Source organism: Puma concolor, chromosome A1 (genome assembly GCF_028749965.1).
Source record: "Puma concolor isolate L17-30 chromosome A1, mPumCon1.1.hap2, whole genome shotgun sequence".
In the NCBI taxonomy this organism is placed as follows: Eukaryota; Metazoa; Chordata; class Mammalia; order Carnivora; family Felidae; genus Puma; species Puma concolor.
This window is the reverse complement of record NC_141667.1, coordinates 123,835,327-123,863,316: the sequence shown is the minus strand read 5'-3', so window position 1 is coordinate 123,863,316 and position 27,990 is coordinate 123,835,327. Positions and strand designations below refer to the sequence as shown.

At 41.9% G+C, this 27,990-nt stretch overlaps 1 protein-coding gene across 2 annotated transcripts in view; it reads left to right on the top strand.

Annotated features, from left to right (window-relative positions):
- Positions 1 to 27,990, top strand: part of LOC112861025 (protocadherin alpha-C2) — a 93,780-nt gene that overhangs the window by 55,043 nt on the left and 10,747 nt on the right. For both annotated transcript variants that reach the window (XM_086702326.1, XM_025924272.2), the window contains exons 2-3: positions 2,685 to 2,743; positions 5,432 to 5,520. In XM_086702326.1, the coding sequence (XP_086558452.1) occupies positions 2,685 to 2,743; positions 5,432 to 5,520 (148 nt within the window). The remainder of the gene's footprint in view (positions 1 to 2,684; positions 2,744 to 5,431; positions 5,521 to 27,990) is intronic.

Here is a 27,990-nt window from a genome sequence, read left to right as displayed (position 1 = left end):
TAGAACGCCTGGATGTCTCAGTCAGTTAAGTGTCTGACTTCAGTTCAGGTCATAATCTCCTGATTCATGAGTTCAAGCCCCATGTCAGGCTCTGTGCTGACAGCTCACAGCCTGGAGCCTGCTTCAGATTCTGTGTCTCCCTTTCTCTCTGCCCCCCTCCCCACTCAGACTCTCTGTTTCTCTCTCAAAATAAATAAATAAACATTTAAAAAAAGAAAATCATAAGGAAGAGAACATACATTTACAGTACTGTATGGTATTTATTGAAAAAAATCCACATATAAGTGGACCTGTGCAGTTCAAACCTATGTGGTTCAAGGGTCAACTATATACATGTCATTCTGTGTAAATTAATTTAAAACCGGAACTTTGGTTTAGGGAGACCTAAATGTAACGATCAACAAATCCACTGAATCAGGCAAGTAATTTAATCTCTCTAAAGCTCAGATTTCTTATTTCTATACATTTAAATACATTAATATTATCCTTGCATGATCATAAACTTGTTCAGAAACATTTTAAAAACCTACCAAATACCTGAACACTGCTCACCTCGGAGGACATAGCTATGTATTGTGAATATCTGAGCATATTCATATGTTTTATGGACAAAACAGATATATCCCTTTTATAGAATTTATGGTCAAAAAAAGTGTTAAGATAAATGCAATAATATGTTTAAAGTGCTTATCTCATTGCCTAATATTGTGTGGATCCTTAAAACATTCTGTATTCTTCCTTACCTTTTCCCTGCCTGATCTTACTACCCTAAGTGATCTCACAGCTATGATTCTGGCAAATGAATCTGAGAGGCACCTTGTTGTTGATGGACTATCATAGAAAATAGCAGCATGACAAATTGTCGTTGAGGAAGTGACTCAGTGAACTGAGTTCCATGGTCAGTCCCACTAGAATTGTGCCTCTCAGCAAAATGAGGTTGGTGCTCTCAATCCAAAGATCAAGTGGCAGCAGTTTTCATCATGAATGTTATCCAATCGTAGAAAAAAAAAATTGGCAACATTTACTTAACAGGTGTCCAAGTCTTTACTGAAGAAAGGTTCTCACAGTTGATACTAGTTCTGCTGATGGTAAGGGAAGAGATGATGGTGATTTGATTAATACAAATAGTTCAGTCATATTTCCAGGTTTACAAAATGATTTGCAAATGGTTTCTTTTGGTTCCCTCCAACACAACTAGTAGAAAATGGGAAACCTTTTCATTTCTTCTGTAGAGAGTTTCATGCTACTTTACATGGAGTATCTGTAGTATTCTGAGAACTGCTTCAAGGATAAAGCAGCTTGCATATTCACATCTTGCCAGCAAAGTTGAAAGGAGCGAGGGCAGTTAGTGTGTGGGGACATTTGAGGAAAAGTATTCTAGACTTGTAGCTTTTCCTGGGCCTTGACTTTGGCTAACTCTCTGAATACCATCTAACCACCCCATAGTCTGTCTGAAAGTTGAGATGCTGATCACTTCTTTCCTAGGTGTTGTGAAAACGTGTCTTTATGAAATACTCTGCATCCTTTGAATAAACTATAAAAATGATATGGACAAGAATTATTGACATTTTGAAGTAGTTTACTGGTATTACTGTGGCTTTGTGTCTATGAAATACGATAATTATAATCCAGAGGAAAATACAGAATACAGCCTCCACCTCTTCATCTTTCTGCTCACATAGACCTCAGTATTCAGTGACAGGGCCATGAAAATACATTTAAAGGAAGACCTAACACAGGTTTTTTTTATAATAAACTTTTTGCTAATAAATACAAGATAGTGACAGTCATCCCCATTTTGTCTCCTGTGATTCCTGAGTGGCTTCTCTTCAGCCCATAACTCCTCAAACAGTCTTCTGGGGCCTATATGTTCCTTCTTTGTCCACTCCCCTTTGAATTGACAGTTTGTAGACAGAAGGCAACAGATCTTTCTAATACATAGGTGGTGCAGCGTGAGTCAGGTTCTTCCTGGGTTTCAGCTACTCCCTGTTAAACAATCAGAGCTTGGTGAACAGTAATTGAGTGAGGAGGCAAAGCACTCAGAAAAGCAGAGAGCTAGTGCAGTTTTATGAAAAGGATTATGTAGCAAAACAAGATCCAGCTCCCGTAGTGGTTTATTTTCCTCTCTGTAGTATTCCTCTTCAGTCAGCAGAAGAGGCAGTTATCAGTCACTGGCGTTATGACTGGGCATATCCATCCTGGGTCAAACATGCTGCAGTCTGCAAAGCCAGCAGCAGATTGCAGTCCTCTGCAGTCCGGCCAGACCAGCAGAACTTGTGTAGTTGTGCACCCTGTTTTAGCTTGAACACCAAATTGGAGATGTTCCCTTAATGAGGCATTTGAGGGCAAAAACAATGAAAGCTTTCCCTGTCTCAAAATAGACTGCCCTCCCCCTGTTGCTGCTTTAGGAACGTAGACCTGTTTTGAGCAAGGCGAAGCCACAGCTGGTCCTCACAGCATCATTAAGTCTAGTTTTTCATGATATTTAGTCTTTGCAAGGACCCTGATGAGCTAATTTTCTCACGAAGCGCTGTATATCCAGATATCCTCATAGAGTTGCACATAAAATGGCTCCTTCAATGTTTTTTTTTCACATACATGGAAATATTTAAGAAACAACTAATCAATCACTGGGAGATGTCTGTTTTGCCTTATTAACACAACCTCCCTTTGTGATTTTGCAGCCACGACAGCCCAACCCAGACTGGCGTTACTCTGCTTCCCTAAGAGCAGGAATGCACAGGTATGTGTTTCCTTCCTTTTTTTCAATGAGAAGTACTTTAACTTTTATGTCTCAGACAAATTGTGTGTGTAGGGGCTGGAAACTGCTGTTTAGAAGCTTTAGATACTTTTACAGGGGAACTTTGTCTCCATGTCTATTCCTTGAAACATTGAACATACTGCCAAATGCTTCTCAAATGCTGGCAATAAGAGTCTCTTGCAAAATTACAGAGACAGACTGCTGTATACTTTCTCTCATCAAAATTTCTATAAGGAATTAATGACAACTTCTTTCATCCCTTCTCCACCTATGCTTTCTGTCCCTCCCTTAGAAATTATAATGAACACTGATGCTTTTGTACTGGAATATATGTACATGTTGTCTGCCTTGGTTTGCTATCACACATCACCTCTTATATCCTATCAACCACAGTAATCAGCTCTTATTCTTGTTCATGTTTACGCATATTAGAATCTCCTTATCTTTTCCATCTTGTTACTCTTTTGTTTCCCTCAATGGCATGGGCTCTTCAGAGGATGAGCCATGTGAAAGGCCTTTATTGAATATCTGGAGACCCAATCTAGCTTATTTTAAATTAATCTAGAGTAATAGCATTACTCTAAGACTCAGATTAATATAATTTTGCTTTCTCTACTTTGTCTCTGTGACAGTAATTGATTAACTACCATTATTCCCAGAGCTGATTTAATGCCATGGGGCCAAATAAAAGATTCTTTATGTTTGAGTGTCTTTGGAAACCAAGAAACCATAACAATCAACACCCACCAAAAGGATTTAGTTTTAAAGAAGGAATAAACTCTAAACTTAAGCTCCTCAAAATGTGAGCAACACTTAAGTAGATCTTTACCAAACCTGGATCGATTTTCTAAAGAGAGAGCTCACAAAATATGTGTTAAGTTAATGAAAAATTAGTTTTAAGCCCCTTTAGAAATGCATTAAAGTAAAATAAATTAACACATTCTCAAGCATTACAAGTTGAGCAGAAATCATTATAATGGGTGCTGTGTCTGAACAAGAAGCAATCAGTGAAGGGCTGCAGATCATAGCTGGCATAGTGAGATGTCATTTTGGAACCAGGGTCACAATTTTAGCCCAGAAACACTTATGCAGATGCCAGGATACGAGGTGTCAGAGGGATTCTTTCTGTTTGTTAGTGACCAGTTTATGCTTTGGCCTGCACCTGAGCTATCATTGCAAAACCATATAAGAGGAGAAAGCATGGTTTATAATACCAGCTTATTCGCTCCCAGTTGAATCCGTACTTTACTTGAAAAGTACCAAAGCCATGAGATGTACCTTTAAAAATTCACTTAAAATAAAATACTAAAACATTATCACTTCCTTATTCTATTTTCAAGTGGGGAAAAGAAAGCCAAGTATCCTCCTATTCAGGTTTCGATTAAGATATTATGAGATATAAGTAGGATAAGAAATGTAATCAGAATGGAAGCTAAATGTAATTTATTCCCCACCGTGTACTGAGCAGGTATTAGAGTTGTAAACTTAAAGAATACTTCTTTTTTACACATATGCTTGGCTTCCTGGCAGTTCCAGCCTCAGACATCATGTAACGGTATCTGGAAATTCTGCTTTGAGCTGAGCTGGTTCCCAGGTAGTTACATCTTCAGAATGAGTCTGATTAAACCCATATAAGTTGCTGGTAGAATCCAAGAACACACGAAGTATATTACTATTTGGAAAAAAGAGAGTATTCTAGGATATAGATGGAGGGAAGAATAACAGTAGGGCAGAGCGTAATGAGTGAATTTCGATTAGATACGTTATTCAAAGTCACAGAGTGAGAAGATACTCAGTTTATAGATGGGCTTTTCCCACGATAGTTCAAGATTGTCTGCTCTGCTGCCTCACATAACCCCTCGGACAGTAGTATAAATTTTGTCTCAGTAACTTAATTTGCAGGATGAACCAATGTCTGTTTTAAAATAATCCTCTAATTCTGGTGAGGATGTTCTTGGATGATGTTTGCTTTTAGAGTCTTTGTTCCTTCCTTCATCCATCTAACAAGTACATGAGGGTCTTCTATGTGCTGGCATTAGACATACATCGATTAATATTTATGAGTGCTGCATCCTTGAATAGCTTATATTCTATCTCTACTTGCCTCTAAGCATATCCCACTTTATGTCTCACTACCTGCAGTAGTTCATGCTGAATTGATTTCTTCTGAATTGGGATCTGTGAGTGGTGATGATAGGCTTCCTCAAGTCCCAGGAAATGTACTAGGATGGGTTGTTTGCAAGTAAAAGATACAGAAAGAGTAAAACAGAAAATAAGGTCAAGAAGGAATTGGGTAGCTAAATGGGAATGATGCTACAGTTACCACCAAATAATTTTTTGTGTTTTCGTCTTTGCTAGAGAACCCAGAAACAAGACAATCAGCAAGAGAGGCCTGGGGCTTCTGGTAGTAAGCTCTCCTCCTCTGCTTCAGCATTTAGATGTTAAAATGGCATTAGCCCTCTGATGGGCTTCCTGTTAGATTTAGTGAATGCCATGTGGCATTGATGATGACCAAAATTGTCTTAAAGATAAAACATGTTTATTGCCTGAATAGTATAGCAAGCAGCACATAGCCCTGCCTCCAGAGATGTATGCACTTTCTGAGGGTGGCAGGAGATCTGGAGAGGCATTTATGGTCTAACCATGATTTGGGTCTGTGTGTTTACTCAGCTCTGTGCACCTAGAGGAGGCTGGCATTCTACGGGCTGGGCCAGGAGGGCCTGATCAGCAGTGGCCTACGGTATCCAGTGCAACACCAGGTAAAGACCCAAAGTCTCTCTCTTCTTGTGTGGGTTCTAGCAAGCAATCAGATGATCTGTTTGTTTTTAAGACCAGGAATATTAATGGTTCTCTTTTTAGTCTTTCTTCTTTTCCTTATATGTATGACATCCTTACATACATGCATGATTATTTTAGTTTTCTACTTAATGTCCTTCAAGAACTGAAAACAGATAAGGGTGTCTGTGTGTGTGTGTGTGTGTAGCTGTTTTGTAAAATAGCCAGGCATCTTTCTTTATTTTTTTAAGTTCATTTATTTATTTTGAGAGAGAGAGCAAGACAGTGCAAGTGTGGGAGGGCCAGACAGAGAGGGAGAGTGAGAATCCCAAGCAGGCTCTGTGTTGTCAGCATAGAGCCTGACATGGGGCTTGAACTCGTGAAACCATGAGATAAGACCTGAGCCAAAACCAAGAGTCGGATGCTTAACTGACTGAGCCACCCAGGCGCCCCAAACCAGCATCTTTCAAATACTTAGGCTGTCTGAGCTACACAGAGAAGATCTGGTGGTCTTATGCACAGAAATGACACTGTTAGCAAAGATCTTTCAGTTGGAGACAATGGAACCCCATTCAAAGTGGTAAGCAAAAGAGAGATACATCGACACATAAACAGATACATAGATAGATGGAAAGGAGTTTCTCATGGAAGTGGAAAGTTATGAAAACCAAGACACTACTCTCTTTGACTTCAGGTTAAAGTCAGATCTGCTTCTTTCTGCACATCTATATGATGATCTGTATCACTCTGCAGACTGACTTTTACTGCCTTGACATGGACATTTCCAGACATGAACATCTCACGGTGTCTTAGTTCAGAGGACCAATGGGGACTAATTCCTAACCTAAACTTTCAGGAAAGAGAATCTTCCAGGTTGGATCAAGAGCCAAGTGGCTGATGAGCATAGACAAATTGCTTAAACTCGTATTTCCTTAGTTTCCTTATTCTTGCCCAATCACTAAAGCAATGTCATATAATAAAAATATGGCTTTGGAGGTCCATCCCTGTGGCAGTTTTCAGAAAGGAAGGATTACAGAGACTGCAAATGGTGTCCATCATAATCCTCTATTAATAGAACATCATAATGATGATAATAGTTACTAATTATTGAGCCATTATCAACTCAGACACTGGGCCGAGCTCATTATTTATGTGATCTCATTTATTCCCCATGACAGTCTTGCAAGGGATTTATTAGATCTATATTACATGTGAGAAACTTGAGACACCAAGAGGGTAAGAAACATACCCAGGTTCAAGAAGTTTTGTAAGTGGCAGAGGTAGGATTCAAACCCTGTGTCTAGCTCCAAATCCAAGTGTATCTAGCACTTATATTCATACCATGGCTGGTTTGCAAGAATCCATTCAAATTCAAATACATACATAGATACATTACAGATGACATAAGTGTGTGTGTGAAACATTCTTTCCAGAAATAATCAGGTGCTTTTCAAATGATTAGGCTATCTGAATAACATGTGCAGCAAAGGGCCCATTTTTGCTGGCAATTCTAAGAGCTTTCATTGATTCTAATCAGCCAGCATTTGCTATTTGTGAATGTTGCATGATTCAACTAAAAGTCACATTTGTCAAAAAAAAAAAAAAACAAAAAAACAAATGCACAAGCTAAAGCAATTCATTAGAGTTAATATTGCCAGATGGCAAGGAGAAGAACATAAAATAGTTCATTGACAAATCTGCAGCCCCAATGCCAGTGGTGAAGTGAAGAAGTGGCTTTGGGCTGCCAAGTATAGCAGGATAGGAAGCATCTGGAATGGTAAGAATGATGCTATGAAAGCAGCCACAACCTTGCCCTGCTCACCTGTCTTCAGGGCTTTTCTTGTTCCCACAGAGGGTTTGCAGGTCGGTCTAGTGAGCCAGGAACTAAGGTTGAATACATTCTCCTTTTGTTGATGATGCTGGTGGGTGTGTATTCCTAGGCAAATATGCATTAGGAGCTGTCTGCTGATTATTTCAGGTCTCTCCTTCAGATTTAAAAGAATGTTAGGAACCCATCTTCTTCACACAGAAGATAGGGAAGGAGTCCCATTACTCTCCTTCCCGAGTTTCCCAACCCCTCCTGTCTCATCCCTTCTGTCCAGGACTGTGCCTGGCTCCTGATTCGAGTCCCGGTCCTCATGGACTGAGCTGTACAGACCTTCCATCTTCCCAGTGCTCCATGGGTGACCTAGCCTTGCATGTCAACATACCTCCTCACAGTGATACTAAGTTAAAGGGAGGCCCGTCTGCCTGCCATTCTGACCTTTTGACACTTGACAGTTTTAGGACTCAAAATACGCCTGCACTGTTAGTAGAGAATAGCTGCAGCTGGGCAGAGAGAGAGAGAGAGAGAGAGAGACCTGCTGTGCACTAATCCTCATTCACACGTCTTCCTGAAAGTTGTTTTTCCTCCATTGATGAATTCTTTTGCTTTGTCACTAAACTGTTCATTTATCTTCACAGTCCACAAAAACCTAGCATAAGGATCTGAAAGGATCAATGGGGACATCACCAGGTGATGTTTCCTGCAGGATAAACAAGTCAGGCATTAAATTGGTTAATCCTGATGACTGGCCCCTCTCTCCAGCCTCACCTCTGTGTGAGCAGACCTGGCCTAAGGGCTTCTTCTTTAGCAGCTTCCCATGAGACTGAGCAGAGAAAGAAATGGGCTAAGGAGGGAGAGCCTGGCATCCAGTTACAGCTTCTTCAGAAGGAGGAATGTATTTGGGGGGAGGGGCATTAAAGGGCCAGTCATTCACAATTACAACTCTCACTTTCTCAGTGTGAATGTTCTCAAGAGGTTTTAATGAGTGCCCTTATGTGATCAGTTCCTAGAGGGAATCCCAAGAGGTTGTAAAAAGACTGCACCTTTGAGACAGCTGGTCTGGCTTCAGGGCACCAGACTGCTTTGCTCTCTCCTACTGGTCCTTCCAGGGCCCCTCTTTCTACATTTCATTACCTAAGGCAGCAGTAAATTGTTCCTGGAGAGGGACATACTATTTTCAGAAGAGCTCAGGGAATTCCAAAATACACAGCACTGCCAGACATAACACTATAGTTTGTCAAGGAAGACCCCAGGGGATCTGGGACTAAGCAGTGAAAGATTACTTAGGCAGATGAGGTGACTAAGGCAGTAAGGCCCAGAGGACCTCAGTGTTGAGGGACCAGACAGTGGTTCTCCAAGTACGATACTTGGAGCAGACACACTAACAATTGCTACCGAATCAGAAATTCTGAGTGGAGCCCAGAAATCTGTGTTTAACAAGCCCTCCATGTGCTCCCGATATACCCCAAAGTTTAAGAACTGGTCTAGAATCAAGAGTACATGTTCCTGAGGTTGTCTTATATCTTTGGAGGCTCAGAAATCATGCGAGGAAGGCATCTACTTATGATTCTTGCAGGAAGCAGGAAGCAGGAAGCCTTTCCCTATATCAGAGAGATCATCACTAAGAGCTCAAGCTCTCTGTCAGAGTAACCCTCCTTTAAATCCTAGCTCTGTTACTCAGCAGTTCTGAGTCCCCTATTTAACTTTTCTGGTTCCTAGTTTCTTTCTCTGTAAAATGGAGATGATAGTAGTGTCCACCTAATAAGGTTGTTACAAGAATTAAATGAGATAATACATGCATATTACACAACCTAGAGAACAATGTTTATAGTAAATGGGAGCTATTTTAGTGATTTTTCAAGGTAGGAGTCTATCTTTCACATTCAGAATTTAGGTCTGAGTTGTTCTGAGTAGTCTCTGTGGGAAGTCTCTGTGGGAAGGCTCTATTATAGAGATTTTTCTCAAAGTGCCTGTTTTTTTTTGTGTCTTTGGGGGATTGTTTTTGCCCTGGTTTGCCGTATCTCTTCACTCTGTGGTAGATGGACATAGTTTATGTGCCCTAGTTTTAGGGGGAGTGAGGGGGAATTCATGCTTTTGTTTTAGGATTCCTACCTCTCTGACAAAATCAACTTTGCGTGAAGGGGCTTTATGCAGACTCCATCTCTGATTCTTCCCCAGAAAGAAGGCATGATCTTTAAGTTTTTTTGGAATCCATTTAGGAGCACTGCCAACATGAATTTTTCCACTTCATGAGTGAGGACAGCCTCAGGCCTCGTTTGAGAATTTAGAAAGCATGCTGTTCCACTAACCTGCTCACCCTCAACTTCTGCTGTTGTCATGGTGATGACAGTCCTGGGAGGTGTGTACAGATCCTTATTAGGGAAAAAAATGAGGTCAGCGGTCTCTGTGTATGGGGCAGCTCCTTCCTCAGCATTGTCCATTCTCACCTGTGTCTCAGGGCCAGAGGGCCAGCCTGGCTTAGAGGTCTCTAGCTGAGGAACATGAGTGAGTCCTTGTGAGATGCACTGTTACTTTCTGGGGGTTTGGAGTCACCACATCTGCTGGAGTTCTCTGTGTAGCTTGTGTGGTGTGTTCTGCCCGGCCTGGAGGGAGGGAGCAAGATAGTGTGGGAAGACGAATTAGAATCCTCTACCTAGGAGAAGCCATGAAACTTGTCTGTACTGGCTTCATTCATTCCCCTTCATCTCTTTCTTTTTATTTATTTATTTATTTATTTATTTATTTATTTATTTATTTTTGGGACAGAGAGAGACAGAGCATGAACGGGGGAGGGGCAGAGAGAGAGGGAGACACAGAATCGGAAACAGGCTCCAGGCTCCGAGCCATCAGCCCAGAGCCTGACGCGGGGCTCGAACTCACGGACCGCGAGATCGTGATCTGGCTGAAGTCAGACGCTTAACCGACTGCGCCACCCAGGCGCCCCGCCCTTCATCTCTTTCTTAGAAGAACACTCTGTCCCTTCTATTTTTAATGGTCATATAAATGAAAAACTAGATGGAAGACTTCCTGGTTTTTCTGAAATTAAACATTTCTGTTTAGTAAATAGATTCTGAGAGTTCTTTCCTTCCATTCTGTGTCTCCTCCACCACTCCCCCTTTTTCTACACCCTTTCCCCCAGGATTGGTTAGCCCCGGGCAGAATACAGTCAGAATTGGGACCATGATACATAATAAATACATTTCTTCCTTGAAACAGAGTTCATTTGCTTCCTGAAAATATAATCCTGTGTGCACTCCACTGTATGCTCCAGGGCATACATTTTATAGGGTAGAGCGAGGAGAGAAGAGCAGCAAGAACTGTTCCCTTAGGCTATAGTTTTCTTCAAATCCCACAGATGCAGAGAAGCAGCTAATGCAGGGTCAGGAAATGGATACTCATTACAGTTCCTTAGGTTATCATTGATCCACTTAACCTGTCACTAGAGCATACAGTCTGGCCCCTGAAAACTTCATCATGAGCAACAACTTTTGAATAATGTCTTAGGAAAATAATACACTTTTATCCTTCTTTGTTTAAGAGTTTTGCATGGGACAAGAGAGTTTCCAAATTACCTTCTCTTCTACTTTTGTCTACACACCATACTTTGTAGCTAAATTTTTAAGTGCCTTATCAGAAGGGAAATTCAGGTTTATACTGGGAAGACCCTAGTGTCTCAAAGGACCAAGGAAGGAGGGGGAGGAGGAAGTCACAAGCTACGTGTAGCCTGAGAGCTCTGTGGCAAAGTAGAAGTGGAGGGTGAGAGTCTACGCTTCATTCTGGGGGAAAGATGTCTTGGATTGTTTGGGATTGCTTGGAGCTCCTCCCTCAGAGGTGTTTGGACAAGAAGGACCTACTTATAATCAGAAGTGAGGGCAGAGGAGAGGTAATGGCTTGTAATTACTTTAAGCTTTGCGGTTCCAGCAAGCGTTGCCTTAAGCCTCACTGATTCTAGTAAACTAGAAACGAGAGCCTGTCCCCAGCAATAGCAAGGGTCTTTAATGACAAGTGTTTTCAGAGAAACTCAGCCCAGATTCCGAAAGGACTTGAAAAGTTCATTTTCACAGAGGCAGTCAACTTTGAATTGAGAAGGTCATTGCCTAATCTGGAGAAACATATTCAGGTCAAGCACTGGCTACAGCCTTGGGGCCTCTAGGAAAGGGTCACTAGAGAGTTCATTGCCAAGAGACCTGGACTTGAGCATGTGGACTGGAGAAGAGCCTCTTCTGCCTCTGCACTTAGAGTTTATTATCCAGAGTCGAAAAAAAGAGAGGAAGCAGAGATCAATGTCATTCTACTCTCATCTCAAAGAGACCAAGAGTTTCCTCAGCAGTAGTCCTGCCTGGAATGGTCTACTGCCAGAGAGGTGGGTAGGTGAAGAATGGGAAAAGGCAGTCTTGAACATGGCAGTAACAAAAGAAACAAAGGAAAAAAGGAGTACCCTTGAAACTCATATAACACTGTATATGAGCTATACTGGAATTAAAATAAAAACTTAATAAATCTTTTTAAAAAAGGATGTTTGTGGGGCACCTGGGTGGCTCAGTTGGTTGAGCGTCTGACTTTGACTCTGGTCACAATCTCACAGTTTGTGAGTTCGAGCCCTGCGTTGGGCTCCGTACTGACAGCTTAGAGCCTGGAACCTGCTTCTGTGTCTCCCTCTCTCTCTCTGCTCTTCCCCCACTCATTCTCTGTCTCTCTCTCATTGAAAAATAAATAAACATTAAAAAAAATTAAAAAACAAAAGGATGTTTGTACCAGTATGGAAATAAGATATTGAGAGCTTTGTAGAAGTAATTCTCACAGGTGTAACTTTAGAAAGTTGGGGTACAAAAAGTAACTTTTAGGAACCAAATTTTTATCTATAAGAAAACAAGGATGCTAAAAAGCTTATTGTTACTAGAGTGTGGCTCTTGACTGCTGAGTCCCAAACAGTGTACTGGGCCTCTAGATTACAGCTGCCAGTGAATGTAATAAACAACAAACAAACTTTAAAAATGAAGAAAGTCTGAACAAACAAGTTTGTTGTTAATGGTCCCAGAAAGTCTGGCAGTTTGTGCTTCCTTCCAACATTGCACCAATCCAGTGTCCAGAGTTGTTGCTCTGGGCAGTATCATGGGCCAAGCTGAGTAGCAAGGTGACATTTCCCAAGTCTTCTCTTTTATGTTTTTTGACTCTGAACTACAGATACTATCTTACCTATCTTACCCAAAAATGCATGTGTCACATCTCTGTTCTCATAATCATCTAGGGTGACTCAAAGGTCTGTAGCAAGGCTAGAAGCCTCAGTCTGTATGTATGATTTACATTAGACGCACACTAAGCTTCATGTCAGAGAGTTTTGGGCGGAAAAGAGTATTACCATGTATATAAACAGCCCTGAGGTGGACACTTTTGAGCCTGTGAGATTGGTTCTGTTTGATGATGAGCCATGGAATACAGAAACCTATTAGCAAGGAAGTATGTGTGTTGATGAGAGGGTCTTTGTTGTTGAAGCTTCAAAGTCTTTAAATCCTGTTCTGTTGCTCCCTGTTGTTGTACAAATAGCCTTTTAGAACAAGAGAAAGGAAGAATTAATAGTAGTTATTATTTAGTGAAACTGTGGTAAGTACTTTATATGCATTGCATACTTAAGCAAGAGAGAAACTGTTATTCCCATGTTTTAGATAATGAACTTGAGACTCATAGGAATTAAGTGAGTTCCATACATTCATACATCTAGTGTTTTTTTGCTCCCTATTATCCCAGTCAAGCAAGGTGTCTAGCACATAGTGGGGCTTAATATTTGTTGACTCATTAATGAATACAATGGCAAAGGCAGTATTTGAACCTGTGTCTGTCTGCTGCTGAATGCTGTGCACTTAATTAACACACTACTGATTCTTTGTCCCATATGCCAGGTGAAGGGAATAGTTTGGTAACTTGGAGAGGAATATTCATTGTCTGAGTTCTAGGCTGACTGTAGGGTCTGTATTAGTTTCTGATTACTATTATAACAAGTTACCACAAACTTCATGGCTTCAAGCAATGCAAATTTATTATCATACAGTTATGGAGGTCACAAGTTTTACTAGGCTAAAATCAAGGCGGATTCCTGTTACTATATAACAAGTATCCACTTTCCTTCAGTTTCCAATAGTATGTGCCTCATTCGCATTAGAGCTGTCACTAACAACACTTTTAATGTCCCTATTTGTACTAACATTCTGTTCATGACAATTTAGGTATTCTCTAAGATGATGATATGTTTTCTGTAACATGCTACTCACTTCTTTCAGAGTCCTAACAGAGTCTTAGTATCTACTTTTCTGCTAGCAGTCTGTTCAAGGGAAGCTAGGCTTCTCAGAATTCTTCCAATCTCTGACCATTGCCCAATTCCAAAGCCACTTCAAGATTCTTAGTTATTTGTAACAGCAGAACCCCACTTTCAGGTACCAAAATCTGTATTCATTTCCCAAGGCTGCTGTACCAAATTACCACATACTAGGTGGTTTAAGCCAATACAGTTTTATTATCTCATGGTTCTGGAAGTCAGAAGTCCACAATGGGTTTCACTGCACTACAATCAAGATGTCAGCAGGGCTTCACTACTTCTGGAGGCTCTATGAGAGGATCTCTTCCCTTGCCTTTACCAGCTTTTAGAGGCTGCCTGCATTTCTGGGCTCCTGGCGCCTTCATCTTCAAAGCCAACAAAATAGCATCTGCAAATCTCTGTCTGAGTCTTGACTTTCCTCCCCCTCTCTTTGCCTTATAAGGACTCTTGTGATTACATTGGGCCTACCTGGATAATCCAGGATAATCTTGCTATCTTAGCATCCTCAGTTTAATCACATTTGCAAAGTCCCTCTTGTCATGTAACATATAACATATTCACTGGTTTCAGGAATTAGGATATAAGCATCTTTGGGGGACCATTATCTGCAGAGCTGGCTGTGTGCATCTGTGTGTTGTAAACTTCAGGAAAGGCAAAGGTAAAATAAGGTGCATCTTAGGACCGTGAAGAGGTTGTAGTCAGTGTTGACTAGACTTTAAACGCCTTTGAAAGCTATTATTAACTGTCAGAACTTTGGTGGAGACTAATTAATCACCTTCCTTTCCCTCCAAGTCTTAAATAATTAAGAATAGATGCAGGGAGCCAACTGAGGGACCAAAGTTCAGAATCAGACTTGTAATTGGTAAAGATGGTCTGGAGAATATGACAGGACCTCCACCTCCTACATACAAGGGAAGAAAATAAAAAATGGCAGACCTCTGCCTTTGTGAGGAGGGGGAACTGTCCTGGTTTGATTACCAAACAGAGCTAGAGCAGAGTGAAAAAGAGTTAGAGGAGAGGTATATCATGAAAAAACAGTGTCTGTTAGTGCTAATTTAACCTAATCAAAAACAATGATCCCTTTGAAAAATGACTTATGATAATCTCCCCAATTAGACAAGCAACTTTTCTTTCCTGGGAAGAGTAAGTATGGAAATGGAGCCAAAGGTGAGAGCCCTCTTCCTAACCCATTCCCCGAGGATGGAAGTATTGGTTGCTGGGTGTCTCTTTTCTGTGGGCAGAGGTGGAAATGTGGAGACAGAAGGTAGATGGTACATTGTTATATTAAAGACTAAGATATATTGTTCTGTCCCAGGCTTAAGAGTATTTTCCCAAGAATTAGAAAGCAGTCAGGAGAAGACAGAACTCCTTGGATCACCACAATCTGGAAAGAGTCAATTAAATGACATGATAGCCAGTGGAAAAGTCACTGTCCCCAGGGTGATGTCAGGAGATAGGGACAATGCATATTGCCTGCTCTGTGTATGCATCTAGAATCTGTGTCTAGGTGAAAGCAGATTAAAACATATATCCGGGACTGCCTTGAAGAAGAAAGTAGAGCCTGATTGGTGTGTATGTGTGTGTTGGGGGTTGTGGGCAGTGTGGGGGAGGAGATACTTCAGACAGCATTCACTTGCTTTTCCTGAATGTGACGTCCTACCTGCGGCAGGGGCAGGGGTCACAGTGGTTGCAGGCCAAGTCTATGGATACATAGAATGCAGGATTTGTTTTTTTTTTAGGAGCATTTTGCGTAACAGACCTATTCTCATACTAGCTACCTCCTTGAAATCCTAACAGGCTAGGCACCTCCAAAGTCTAGAGCCTCTCAGCACCCTCAGCAGCTCTCACTAGAGACCAGATCACCTCCCATGACTCTGACAGTGAATAGGCATTTGACCCATGGCAGAACCTTCTTGGAGGCCAACATCCCCTATAGGCTCCTTGTGTCACCAAGATGTTAATCCAACTGTTGTCCCTGCAGTCTGCAGTCAGCGGGGTTGTGTTTAGTCAACCAGAAGTGCCACATAAGTTTCCCCCTATTAAACCAAGTATAAATTGATTCTAAATATTTGCTTTGGGGAAATTTCTTTGGGAAGAATGAGATGTCTCTAAATCTAGGGATTTAGAGATATACATTAGCTTCTTTTGTCTTTTCACTCAGGGTTGCAACCCTGCGTTGTAACCCTTTAAATGGGGGTAATTTGAAGAGCACTAGGAAGATGCTCACAAAACCCACCTCACAGGCAGGTTCCTAGAATTCCACCATCAACCACCACCACCAGCATTCTCATTTAAAATCCTTATTCATTCGGGGCATCTGGGTGACTCGGTAGGTTAAGCGTCTGACCCTTGGTTTCCGTTCAGGTCATGATCTCACAGTTCATGAGTTTGAGCCCCACATTGGACTCTGTGCTGACAGCATGGGGCTTGCTTGGGATTTTTTTTCCCTCTCTCTTTTCCCCTCCCCTGCTTACTCTCTCTCTCTGTCTCTATCAAAAATAAATAAATTAAAAAAGTAAACTGTTAAAAAAATCTTGTAAAAAAAAAGAAAAAGACTAAAATCCTTATTCATTAAATCTCTCTCTCTCTCTCTCTCTCTCTCTCTCTCTCTCTCTCACACACACACACACACACACACACACACACACACACACAAGTGAAGTATTGGAGTATTTTATCCAAGGGTAGGCTTTAATATAGAATTTGTTTGGAACCTTTTATATAGTCATTAAACAAACATTAAGCACCCACTTAAAGTCAGTCTCTAGTCCAGGTGATGCCAGAATAATATTAACACAGTCCTGTCCTTGGAATTTAGTGGGGGAAGATAGAAATGTAAGGAAATAAGATGGAAATATTACAGTGTCCTGTGATAAGGACCATAATAGCACCATGCACAGGTAGGGCCAATGAGGGGGAAGGAAGCTGGAACAAACCACCAGAGCATGTCAGTCCAGAGTGGTATCCAGAGTCGTCTATCTATATTGTAATCAGTACAAACTCCATGTAAATGTGGTAAGCTGGCCCCCCCCTTCCTGAGAGGGCGCAGACCCTCACTCAGTAACCATGAATACTGAATGTTGTGGGAGCCCAGAACATCGAATTGGGGACCATCTCAGAGATTGTGACATTTAATACTGGGTATTGAAGGCTGGTATGTAGGATGTTGGGAGAGAATTCTGGACAACGTAAAAAACACCAAAAATCAGAAGTCCATAATCTTGGTGAATAGAATAAGTACACTTGATGGATGGAAGGGATAGAAAACTGTTGGGAAATGAGATCCGAAAGACAGGAGTTAGATTTTGTAGAGCCTTCAAAATCCTGCTAAAGAACTTGAAGTTTCCTTTGTTGGCAGTGGTGAGCCACCAGGTTGGTTTGTTGGTTGGTTGGTTTTTAAGAAAGGAGGCTCGGGGCGCCTGGGTGGCGCAGTCGGTTAAGCGTCCGACTTCAGCCAGGTCACGATCTCGCGGTCCGGGAGTTCGAGCCCCGCGTCAGGCTCTGGGCTGATGGCTCGGAGCCTGGAACCTGTTTCCGATTCTGTGTCTCCCTCTCTCTCTGCCCCTCCCCCGTTCATGCTCTGTCTCTCTCTGTCCCAAAAATAAATAAACGTTGAAAAAAAAAAAAAGAAAGGAGGCTCTAGGGGTGCCTGGGTGGCTCAGTTGGCTAAGTGTCTGACTCTTGATTTTGGCTCAGGTCATGATCTCATTGTTCCTGAGTTTGAGCCCCGTGTTGGGCTCTGCAATGATGGTGCAGAGCTTGCTTGGAATTCCCTCTCTCTGCCCCTCCCCCACTCTGACTGTCTCTTTCTCTGTCTTTCAAAAACGAAAAAATAAAAAAAAAAAATTTAAAGAAAGAAAGGAGGCTCTGTTGAACCCCCTTACCTCTGCTTAATCTTCAAAAATAATCCTATATCAAGAAAAGCTCATGATCTATTAACTTTACTGGTTTTTTCTACTTAAACCAAGAATTGGAAACTTTGAAAATTGCATATAGTTAACATACAGTGTTATATTAGTTTCAGGTGTATATATAATTCAGCAATCTATATATTATTCAGCATCATGATAAGTGTACTCTTAATCCCCATCATGTATTTATCCCATCCCCCTACCTACCTCCCCTCTGGTAACCATCAGTTTGTTCTCTATTTTTAAGAGTCTGTTTTTTGCTTTGTTTCTTTTTCTTTCTTCGTTTGTTTTGTTTCTTAAATTCCACATATGAGTGGAAGCATGTTATTACTCTTTCTCTGACTGTCTTCTTTTTTTTAATGTGTATTTATTTTTGAGACAGAGACAGAGCATGAACGGGGAAGGATCAGAGAGAGAGGGAGACCCAGAATCTGAAGCAGGCTCCAGGCTCTGAGCTGTCAGCACAGAGCCTGATGCAGGGCTCGAACTCACGGGCTGCGAGATCATGACCTGAGCTGAAGTCACACACTTAACCGACTAAGCCACCCAGGCACCCCATGACTGTCTTATTTCATGTAGCATTATGCCTTCTAGATCCATCCATGTTGTTGCACGTGGCAAGATGTCATTCTTTTTTTATGACTGGGTAATATTCCATTGTAGATATATACCACATATTCTTTTATCTTATTTTTTTACATCTTCTTTATCCGTTCATCTATCACTGGATACTTGGGCTGCTTCCATAATTTGGCTACTATAAATCACACTGCAGTAAACATAGGACACATATGTCTTTTTGAATTAGTGTTTTGTATTATTTGGGTAAATACCCAGTGGTAGAATTATTGGATCAAATTGTAATTCTATTTTTAATTTTTTGAGGAACCTCCATACTGTTTTCCATGGTGGCTGCAACAGTTTGCATTCCTACCAACAGTGCACAAGGGTTCCTTTTTCTCATATCCTTGTCCACACTTGTTATTTCTTGTTGTTTTTGATTTTAGCCATTCTGACAGATATGAAATGATATCTCATTATGGTTTGATTTGCATTTCCCTGATGATGAGTGATGGTGAGCATCTTTTCATGTGTCTCTTGGCCATCTGAAATGTCTGTTCATGTCTTCTGCCCTTTTTTTAATTGGATTATTTGTTTTGGGGGGGTGTTGAGTTGTATAAATTCTTTATATATTTTGGATACTAACCCTCTATCAGATGTCATTTGCAAATATCTTCTTCCATACAGTAGGTTGCCTTTTAGTTTTGTTAGTTGTTTACTTTGCTGTGCAGAAGTTTTTTATTTTGATGTAGTCCCAATAGTTTATTTTTGCTTTTGTTCCCCTTGTCTCAGGAGACAGATCTAGAAAAATGTTGCTATGGCTGATGTCTGAAAAATTACTACCTGTGCTCTCTTCTAGAATTTTTATGGCTTCAGGTCTCCATTTAGGTTATTAATCCATTTTGAGTTTTGTTTTTTTTTTAGCGTTTATTTATTTTTGAGACAGAGAGAGACAGAGCATGAATGGGGACGGGCAGAGAGAGAGGGAGACACAGAATCAGAAGCAGGCTCCAGGCTCTGAGCCATCAGCCCAGAGCCCGACACGGGGCTCGAACTACGGACCGCGAGATCGTGACCTGAGCTGAAGTCGGACGCTTAACCGACTGAGCCACCCAGGCGCCCCATTTTGAGTTTATTTTTATATGCGGTGTAAGAAAGTGGTCCAGTTTCATTCTTTTGCATGTTCCTTTCAGGTTTTTCCAGCATCGTTGGAAAGGAGCTGGTCTTTTTCCCCATTGCATATTCTTGCCTCTTTTGTCAAGAGGCAACGTATAATCGTGGGTTTATTTCTGGGCTCTCTGTTTTGTTCCATTGATCTGTATGTCTCTTTTTGTGTCAGTACCATACTGTTTTGATTACTGCATCTTCGTGTAGTATATCTTAAAATCTGGGATGGTGGTACCTCCAGTTTTGTTCTTTTTTTTTTTTTTTTTCAAGATTGCTTTGACTATTTGGGGTCTTTTGTGGTTCCATACAAATTTAGGATTACTTGTTCTAGTTCTGTGAAGAATATTGCTGGTATTTTGATAGGGATTGCATTAAATCTGTAGATTGCTTTGGGTATTATGGACATTTTAACAATATTTGTTCTTCTAGTCCATGAGCATGTAATATCTTACTACTGGCCTTGGAAATGTTCTTAGCTAATTCTGGTGGACTTGATCTAATCTTATCTGAGAAAATGTGGAGAGTGAAGGCCATGTTTGTTTAAATTTTGCGTTGGTTTGCTTCTTAAGGGAGGCAGCATAGCATTGCACAGTGCCTTGGGTCCCTATTGTACCACTCAGTCATTGTGCCTCAGATTTATTAGTGTGCAAAAGAGGAAAGACTGTTGGCTGCTATAAGGATGAAATGAGAGTACATGCAGAATGCTTAGTGTAGTGCTTAACTCATGGTAAGCATTCAAAAATATAATCATTTACTCAATTTAATATTCCTGGCACTTAGCACAATGCCCGGCACACAGTAAATAGGATTCAAATTGGTTTTGTTAAGGGACACCTGGGGGGCTCAGTTGGTTGAGCATCCGACTCTTGATTTCAGCTCAGGGCTCAGGTTATGACCTCATGGTCATGGGATTGAGCCCCGTGTTGGACTCCATGCTGAACGTGGAGCCTTGTTGGGATTCTCTCTCTCTCTCTCTCTCTCTCTCTCTCTCTCTGCCCCTCCCCTGTGCATGCTTTCTCACTCTCTCTTTCAAAATAAATAAGTAAACATTAAAAAGAAATGGTTTTGCTAAATTAAATGAAATGGTATAGAATAGAAGTGCAAAGTGGGGGGATAGTGGTGGTGGAGTGGGTTTTCCCCCGATGACACTCATTGTCTTGCCCTCCTTCTACTGCAGTGTTCTGACGGCACCTCCATTTTATACCCTCGGTGCAGGGAGATCACTGCTTGTCTAGAAATGGTTGCTCAAGGCTGAGAAGTGACACAGCAACACAGAGCCTGGGATTGCTGCCAAATTTTAAGAAGCACAGATTGCGACAAAGTGAGGGGGAAGGGTAGCGACAAAAAGTTTGAAAACCCAACCAACCCGGAAGCAGTTTTACTGTTGGGTGAAATGATTATCTCTCACAGGTGGACAGGCAGTGTGGAAACTCTAGAAAGAGTCCCTGTTAAGCTGTGGTGCTGAAGCGGGGACCCAGCACTGGGCTCTTGGGTCCAGACAAGGCTGCTTCATGGGGCCTTGCACTTAGAAGGGCCTCTTGGTTTAATATTGTGCTGTTGCCATCTCAAAGTACTTAATAATTTTTTATGGGCCCTGCAAATCATGTAGCTGGTCCTGGGTCCAGACTATCTGGGACAATGATGTTTTGTCTCAGCTAGTTTTTGAATTTACAGCTGATTAAGTAGTGGCTGGGCTAGTCATCTTTTTAATCTCTCTCTCTCTCTCTCTCTCTGATTTAACTGTAAAAGAACAAAGATTATGACAAATTAAATCTGTACAAAAGCAAAATAAAATGATTAGTACCTTACCTCTATCTCCGGTCACGCTCCCACGAAGTAACCACTACCAATAGTTTAGTGTGTATCCCCCAGATTTTTTATAAATATAAAGTTCAAAGTACTGTATTATAAAATAACATGTAATTATATTGTTGATATGGATATGAAACAATACAACATCATTTGCATGAAAATATTCAAGTGTCCCTGAATCCCACTCCCCTTCAGTGAGGCAACCACTGTTAACAGTTTTGTGTATATCTTCCAAATATTTTTTGAGGTTAATAGACTTTATTTTTTATAGCAGCTTTATGTTCACGGTAAAACTGAGCAGAAGGTACAGAGGAGTTCCTATGTAGCCCTGTCCCCACACCCGCACAGCCTTACCCACTATTGAGATCCAGCACCAGAGTGGTCCATTTGTTACAATCGACAAATCTACATTGACATGCACTATTGCCCAAAGTCCATAGTTTACTCTAGGCTTCCAAATATTTTTCAAAATAATTTTTTTTTTATTTGAGAGAGAGAGGGAGAGAGCATACACACATGAGTGGGGAAGGGGCAGAGAGAGAGAATCTTAAGCAGGCTCCATGCTCAGTGCCAAGCCTGAATCAGGGCTCATTCCCATCACCCCAGGATCACCACCTGAGCCAAAATCAAAAGTCGGATGCTCAACTGACTGAGCCACCCAGGTACCCCCAAAATAACTTTTAATCACATAATTGATACATGAATTTTTTTAAGATTTTATTTTTAAGTAATCTCTACACCCAACGTGGGGTTTAAACTCACAACTCTGAGATCAAGAGTCACATGCTCTACCATTTGAGCCAGCCAGGCACCCCTGAATGTTTTTGGCTTAATAAAAAAGAAGTAGGTTTTCAAAAAGCAAAATGAGATGTTATATGTATTAGTATACAGCTTTTTTTTTTAAATAAACATCTTTCCAAATCAGTACATATAGACTCACCTCATTTTTCTTTAATAAGGACATATTGTGCCGTATGTCCATATTATTATTTATTTATCCAGCTTCCTGTTGGTATCTATGTTTTTTAAACCATGCAATGGATATTCTTATACATAAATCTTATGTATCTTATGTTTCCAGAAGTGGGATTACTGGGTTATAGGGTATGAACATACCAAATCGGCATGCTCTTATCTAGGGTTGGACTGCATTTGTTACACACTTCCCTCTGACCCCACCCCTAGCCAGTACTATGTATCACTTAAGTTAGCCATCCCACCAAGGGACTTAGCCCTCAGGCTTGAGAATTCCTGGAGCAGAGATAATGAGAGAATTTATTTGTGAATGATAATAGTAATAGCTTACCTGTATTGAGCACTTAAACCATGTTTTGTTTACTTAAGCCAGGTACTGTTCTAAGCATTTTACATGTATTATCTATCTCTTACTGTGTATAACCACCCCAGAGAAGAGTCTTTTTTAAATGTTTATTTTTATTTTTGAGCAAGAGACAGAGTGTGAGCGGGGTAGGGGCAGATAGAGAGGGAGACACAGAATCTGAAGCAGGCTCCAGGCTCTGAGCTGTCAGCACAGAACTGGACTGAACCCACGAACTGTGAGATCATGACCTGAGCCAAAGTGGGACGCTTAATTGACTGAGCTACCCAGACGCCCCTGTTATTATCCCCATTTTAATGCTTAGGAAACTGAGGCACCTAGGGTTAGGAAAGGTCACATATCTATCTAGTTAATTGGGGGGAACAAGATCTGAAACAGGGCTCATTGACTTCTGAGCTAGTGCTCTTAACCTCTGCACACACTGACTCTAGAGAGTTTAATGCCATCTTTATGCCATAGTTTCTCTATCTTGTTTATTCCTTATGTAACTGGGTCACAGAGGTGCAAGAGCATGTGGCTCTGGGGCATCCCAGACAGACCAGGTTCAGCCGGTCGCCACTGACAGAATCCAAAAGCAGGGAGAGGAGTGGTGGTGAAACAAGACAGGAATTTAGTTCAGTGAGGCTGACACCAGGAAGACAGTGGGCCAGTGTCTCAAAGACTGCCTCCAGAGTGCTGACAAGACTTCCAGGTTTATATAGGGAAAATGTGGGGCAAAGGTGGGTGGGTACAAGTGCTGGGTAGTAAAGGTTGGGTCGATCACTGTCTTGGGGTCAATCATGCAGAATCTTGCTGGAGTCAGGGAAGTAGTAGTTAATGCTTGAGGGGCAGTTTCTCTTCCTGTCCTGGAAGGCTTTGCCTGCTGGGAAAGATATGCTGGAAAGAAGAACTCAATCAGTTAGAAAGTACAGACTGAGGTCACAGTGGAGGTAGTTGAAATCCCCTTTCACTTAAAACAATATTGTATTTATTCATTTATTTGTCTTTTTCTTCACTTTAACTCTTGGAGGGCAGGGTACCTGCCCTAATATTATTCATATCTCTGTCCCTAATTCCTAGCACAATGTCTAGTTTATTGTACATAATAAATAAATTTAGTTGCCTCTTGGAGGTGGCTACTATATCCATGTTACCTGTGAAAAAACCACAAGTCTGCTTCACCCAAGTAGTGTAGTAGAAAATAGTAGAACACAGAATGCCAGAGCTGTGATTTGAACCTGTCTTTTTAAAAAAAAGTTTTTTAGGGGCACCTGGGTGGCTCAGTCGGTTGAGCATCTGACTTTGGCTCAGGTCATGATCTGATGCTCATGGGTTCGAGCTCCATGTTGGGCTCTGCGCTGATAGCTCAGAGCCTGGAGCCTGCTTCAGATTCTGTCTCCCTCTCTCTCCGCCCCTCTCCCACTCTGTCTCTCTCTCTCTCTTAAAATAAACATAATAATAAAAAAAATGTTAATGTTTATTTATTTTTGAGGGAGAGAGAGAGAGAGACAGAGCATGAGTGGGGGAGTGGCAGAGAGAGAGGAGACAGAATCCGAATCAGGCTCCAGATTCTGAGCTGTCAGCACCGAGCCCGACATGGGGCCCAAACTCCTCTGCCATGAGATCATGACCTGAGCTGCAGTCGGACACTTAACCGACTAAGCTGCCCAGGCACTCCCTCAAGTCTTTTCCAACTTCATCCATAGTGGGGTCCCACCGTGACTAAGGTGCATCCTTCCTGCCTGCTTCAGAGGGCTCTAGAGAATGGCTCCCTACCTAGCAACCAGTCCTAGGATGGAAAACTTCACAGCTAGACTTCTTTAATGATCCCTGGGAGTGGCAGAGCCAGATGGGAGGAGGGCCCCTGGAAAGGAGAGTTCCTGGAAGTACTGCATCCAGGAATAAATTGTTGGGGGGTAGGGTGGGCAGAGAGTCAGGTTCCTCAGAGGAACACTACATTGTAATAATACCAATCCTCTATTTCGGTTTCTGCGTGCCAGGCATTGTTCTATGTGATTTATGAGCACTATGTCCTTTTAATGCTCACAGTTCCATTAGATGGATATTGTTATCTGTTTTACATATGAAAGAATGCAGGCTGAGAGGCCAAGCGACTTGCTCTAGGTTACACAACAAATAGGTGATAAAGCTGAGATTGCAGCTCAAATGTTTGTGTCCCCCAAACCTTCATTTTCAGCATTCTGCTAGCCCTAGGTTATAACAGCTTGGCTGAGGCTGGGGGCATTGTAAGAAGGCTCTAAGGGGAAATTGCCCTCCCTGGACTCCAGCAACCAGGAATAAGGTACAGAAAACCATGCAGCTTGAGCCCTGCTAGGTTAGGGGGTCATGGAAAGAAATATTATTGATTTCTTTTTTTTTTTTTTGGCTTACTGCGGAGAGCTTGGAAGATTTGAAACCAGCCATTCCAGTTTCTGAATCTGTGTTCACAGCACATGATGTCTTTATACTCTTAACCTAGAAATGGTAGAGTTATTTTGGGCACAAAGCAAGAGCTGTGGCTTTAAAAATATGCCACTGTATTTATCTCTTCCGCTCCAAAATTACTGAAAATTAGCCCAGCTGTGGCCTGAGGCAACAAATAGCCACAAAATCTCCTTCCAGATCACGCAGCCACTGCCCCCCTCAACCCCGCAAGCAGGCGGTTCACCCAGGAGTGGCACTCTCTGGGGAGTGGATTCAGACCAGCCTGCCTGGCTTCATACTCCCATCATCCCCTCCCTGCCACTCTAGGGGTCAGACTGCTAGGCCTGTGAGTGAGCTCAACTCTGTCTCCTCCCTCATCCCCAAGGCTTCACAGAAATAAAATAATAACAACAAATCAATTATTGAGCTGGGGAGTCTGAGCCAAAAGAATTTTTCAGTTTTATTACCAAATCCCTGTGTGATTCAGGGCAAAAGACCTTGCTGTAATTAAGCCTTCAGTTCCTTACCTATAGAATGGAAAACTTTTTTTTTTTTTTTCAAAGTAGGCTCCCTGTCCAGCACGGGGCCCAATGTGGGGCTTGAACCCACAACCCTGAGATCAAGACCTGAGCTGAGATCAAGAGTTAGACGCTCCACTGAGCCACCTAGGCACCCTGGAAATCCTTTTTTATAACAATTATTTTTTATAATTATTACTTATTATAGGGAATATATGTGTGTGTCTGTATATATATACATATAAATGCAAATGCAAAATGCTTCATAAAATGCTTGACCTTTAATAAGCAATTTATCAGTATTCCCTAAGTGACTGAATCTTCTGCTCCTCTGATCTTACTAACAAGTAAAATGTAATGAGTTTTTACTTTGTATCATGCACTGTTTTATATTCCATAAGGATAATTACATTTAATCCTGCAAAAACCCTATGAAGTGCTATTATCTCCTTTACACATGAAAACTGAGATATTAAATGATTTGCTAGACATCACATAATATATACGCTGTAGCCATATTTAAACCTACTATTCTGATTATAGAGCCTAAGGTCCTAACAGAGAACACGCAGTGTATTTTTACATTGTCTTGTTTCCTCGGAAAATTCTTTCCACTGACTTTTGAAGGCCTAGGAAGTAGTGGAGAAATGGTGGAAATGCTAGCCCAGGTGGTTGGAGCTTTCTCCCCCTCTCTCTGATCCTGAACAGGATTTGGGTTGCAGACTGCGGTTCTCCTGTGTTTTGTGGGCTGTAATTACTCCGATTAACATTGCCCAATTCATAAAGGCTGAGTGAGCGAAAGGAGGCGGAGCTTGTTCGGGCAGCCCACAGCCCCACAGATGGTAGGATGGGGGTGGGGTAGAGCTAGGGATGCTTTACAGCCAGGTCTTTCAGCAGGTTTGATGGCGGATGGTTTTTGCCTTTTGGTCAGACTGAGCGTGTATGATTCTACAATCTGCTAGGTTCTGCTAACACACACACACACACACACACACACACACACACACACAGGAGAGACAGATGAAATGGTTGCTTAAGACGGTGCAAACAAAATCGGAGCTGCTTGAGGCTGTAGTGGCAGGCTCCGGTGGGGAGAGGAGTCAAGGAAGGGGGAGAAGTGGGGTGTCCCTGCGCAGAAAGCCTGCATGTTCACCTGCAAACCCAGAATCTGCAGAACCTTCTGTGCTGTGACTTTTCCCTGGGCAGCGGCAGCCCCAGCCAGAGAATGAGCAATCCAGGGGAGCTGTCTGGCTGGGCCGGAAATGGCTGTAATCATTTAATAGCTTTTGCTGGCTGCACTGACCTAGCGGAGTGGGCGGTAGGCAGGCTCCAGAGTGCTGTCTGGAAAGATAGCCCAGACTTTAATCAAAATGATGGGTTTTCTGGAGGCTCTTTATTAACCTTAGGACTAAATCCCAAAGATGGCAACAAAGGGATGAATGGGGTGGTAAGGGGAGGGCTGAAACCTGCAGAATGGGCTGTGATTTTCCTGAGCTTGTCGCTGCTGCATCCATGCCCCGCCCCCAGCCTCTGTTCTTTCAGCTGATTCTAGCTTAGGGGTTCCTGCCTGCACCTCTGTCTCTCAAATGGTGGCAAAACAAATCTACCAAAGTAATCGCTACATTTGTATAATGCTTCAGGGTTTTCAAAGGGCCTTCAGGTACAGCTCAGCATGTGGTGGAGTTTAAGACTGCCTAGGTTCCATCCGGTCCTAGGCTCTTCCACTAAGTAACTGGGAGATCATTGATCCTTAGTCTCTTCTTTTATAAAACAGACATACCTATAAAAGAGACATGGATATTGGCAATATTTACTTCGTCTGGTTCTTGTGAGGAGCAGAAATTATATTGCACACAGGTCTGCTTAGCCTGTGCCACGCACATAGGAAGAGTACAGAAAATGTTAAATACATCCAGAATCCTGTGGTGTAGACAGCAAGGTGATCATCTCCATTTTATGGATGAGAAAACTGTTTCAGAAGTACTTATGCAAATTGCCCAGAACTTTGTATTATGAATGATAGAGGTCAGGGCAAACTCTCAAGTTCAGAAGAGAAAAAAGCAAGGTGAACAGAGGAAAAGAGAATTCGACCCCCCCAACCCCCCTCCCCCCAGCATACTCCAGCCTGTGACCCTCCAAGAGCTTTCCTCAAAGTACTGTCCTTGGTCAAAATGACTTGGTGTTATTCTGTTGGGGAAAATTAATGTAAATCAGAAAAATCTCTTCTGGCCTCACCTGACTGCCCAGAGCGTTTCAGAATAGGGTTGGGGGTGAGTTCACAAGGCTGGCATTTGCTGCACTCTGTTCAGGACCTTCCCCACTATGTGCTTTGGCAAACCCACTCATCCCCAGTCCCCGAAGCCAAACTCTGGCCACAGTTCCTTTATAAAACAGTAAAGTTGGATGTTGCCAAAAAAGACCCTGGGCAGTGCCTAAGAGAAGTGTCTAAGGTGACTTTATAGGATTAAATGAAGTGGCTAGCTACCTTCAGAGGGCAGGGGTTTTGTTGTTGCTGTTGTTGTTTTTTGTTTTTGTTTTTGGTGCAAAAAGGTGATTTTATTAAAGTATGGGGACAGGACCTGTGGGCAGAAAAAGCTGCCAGCAGTTT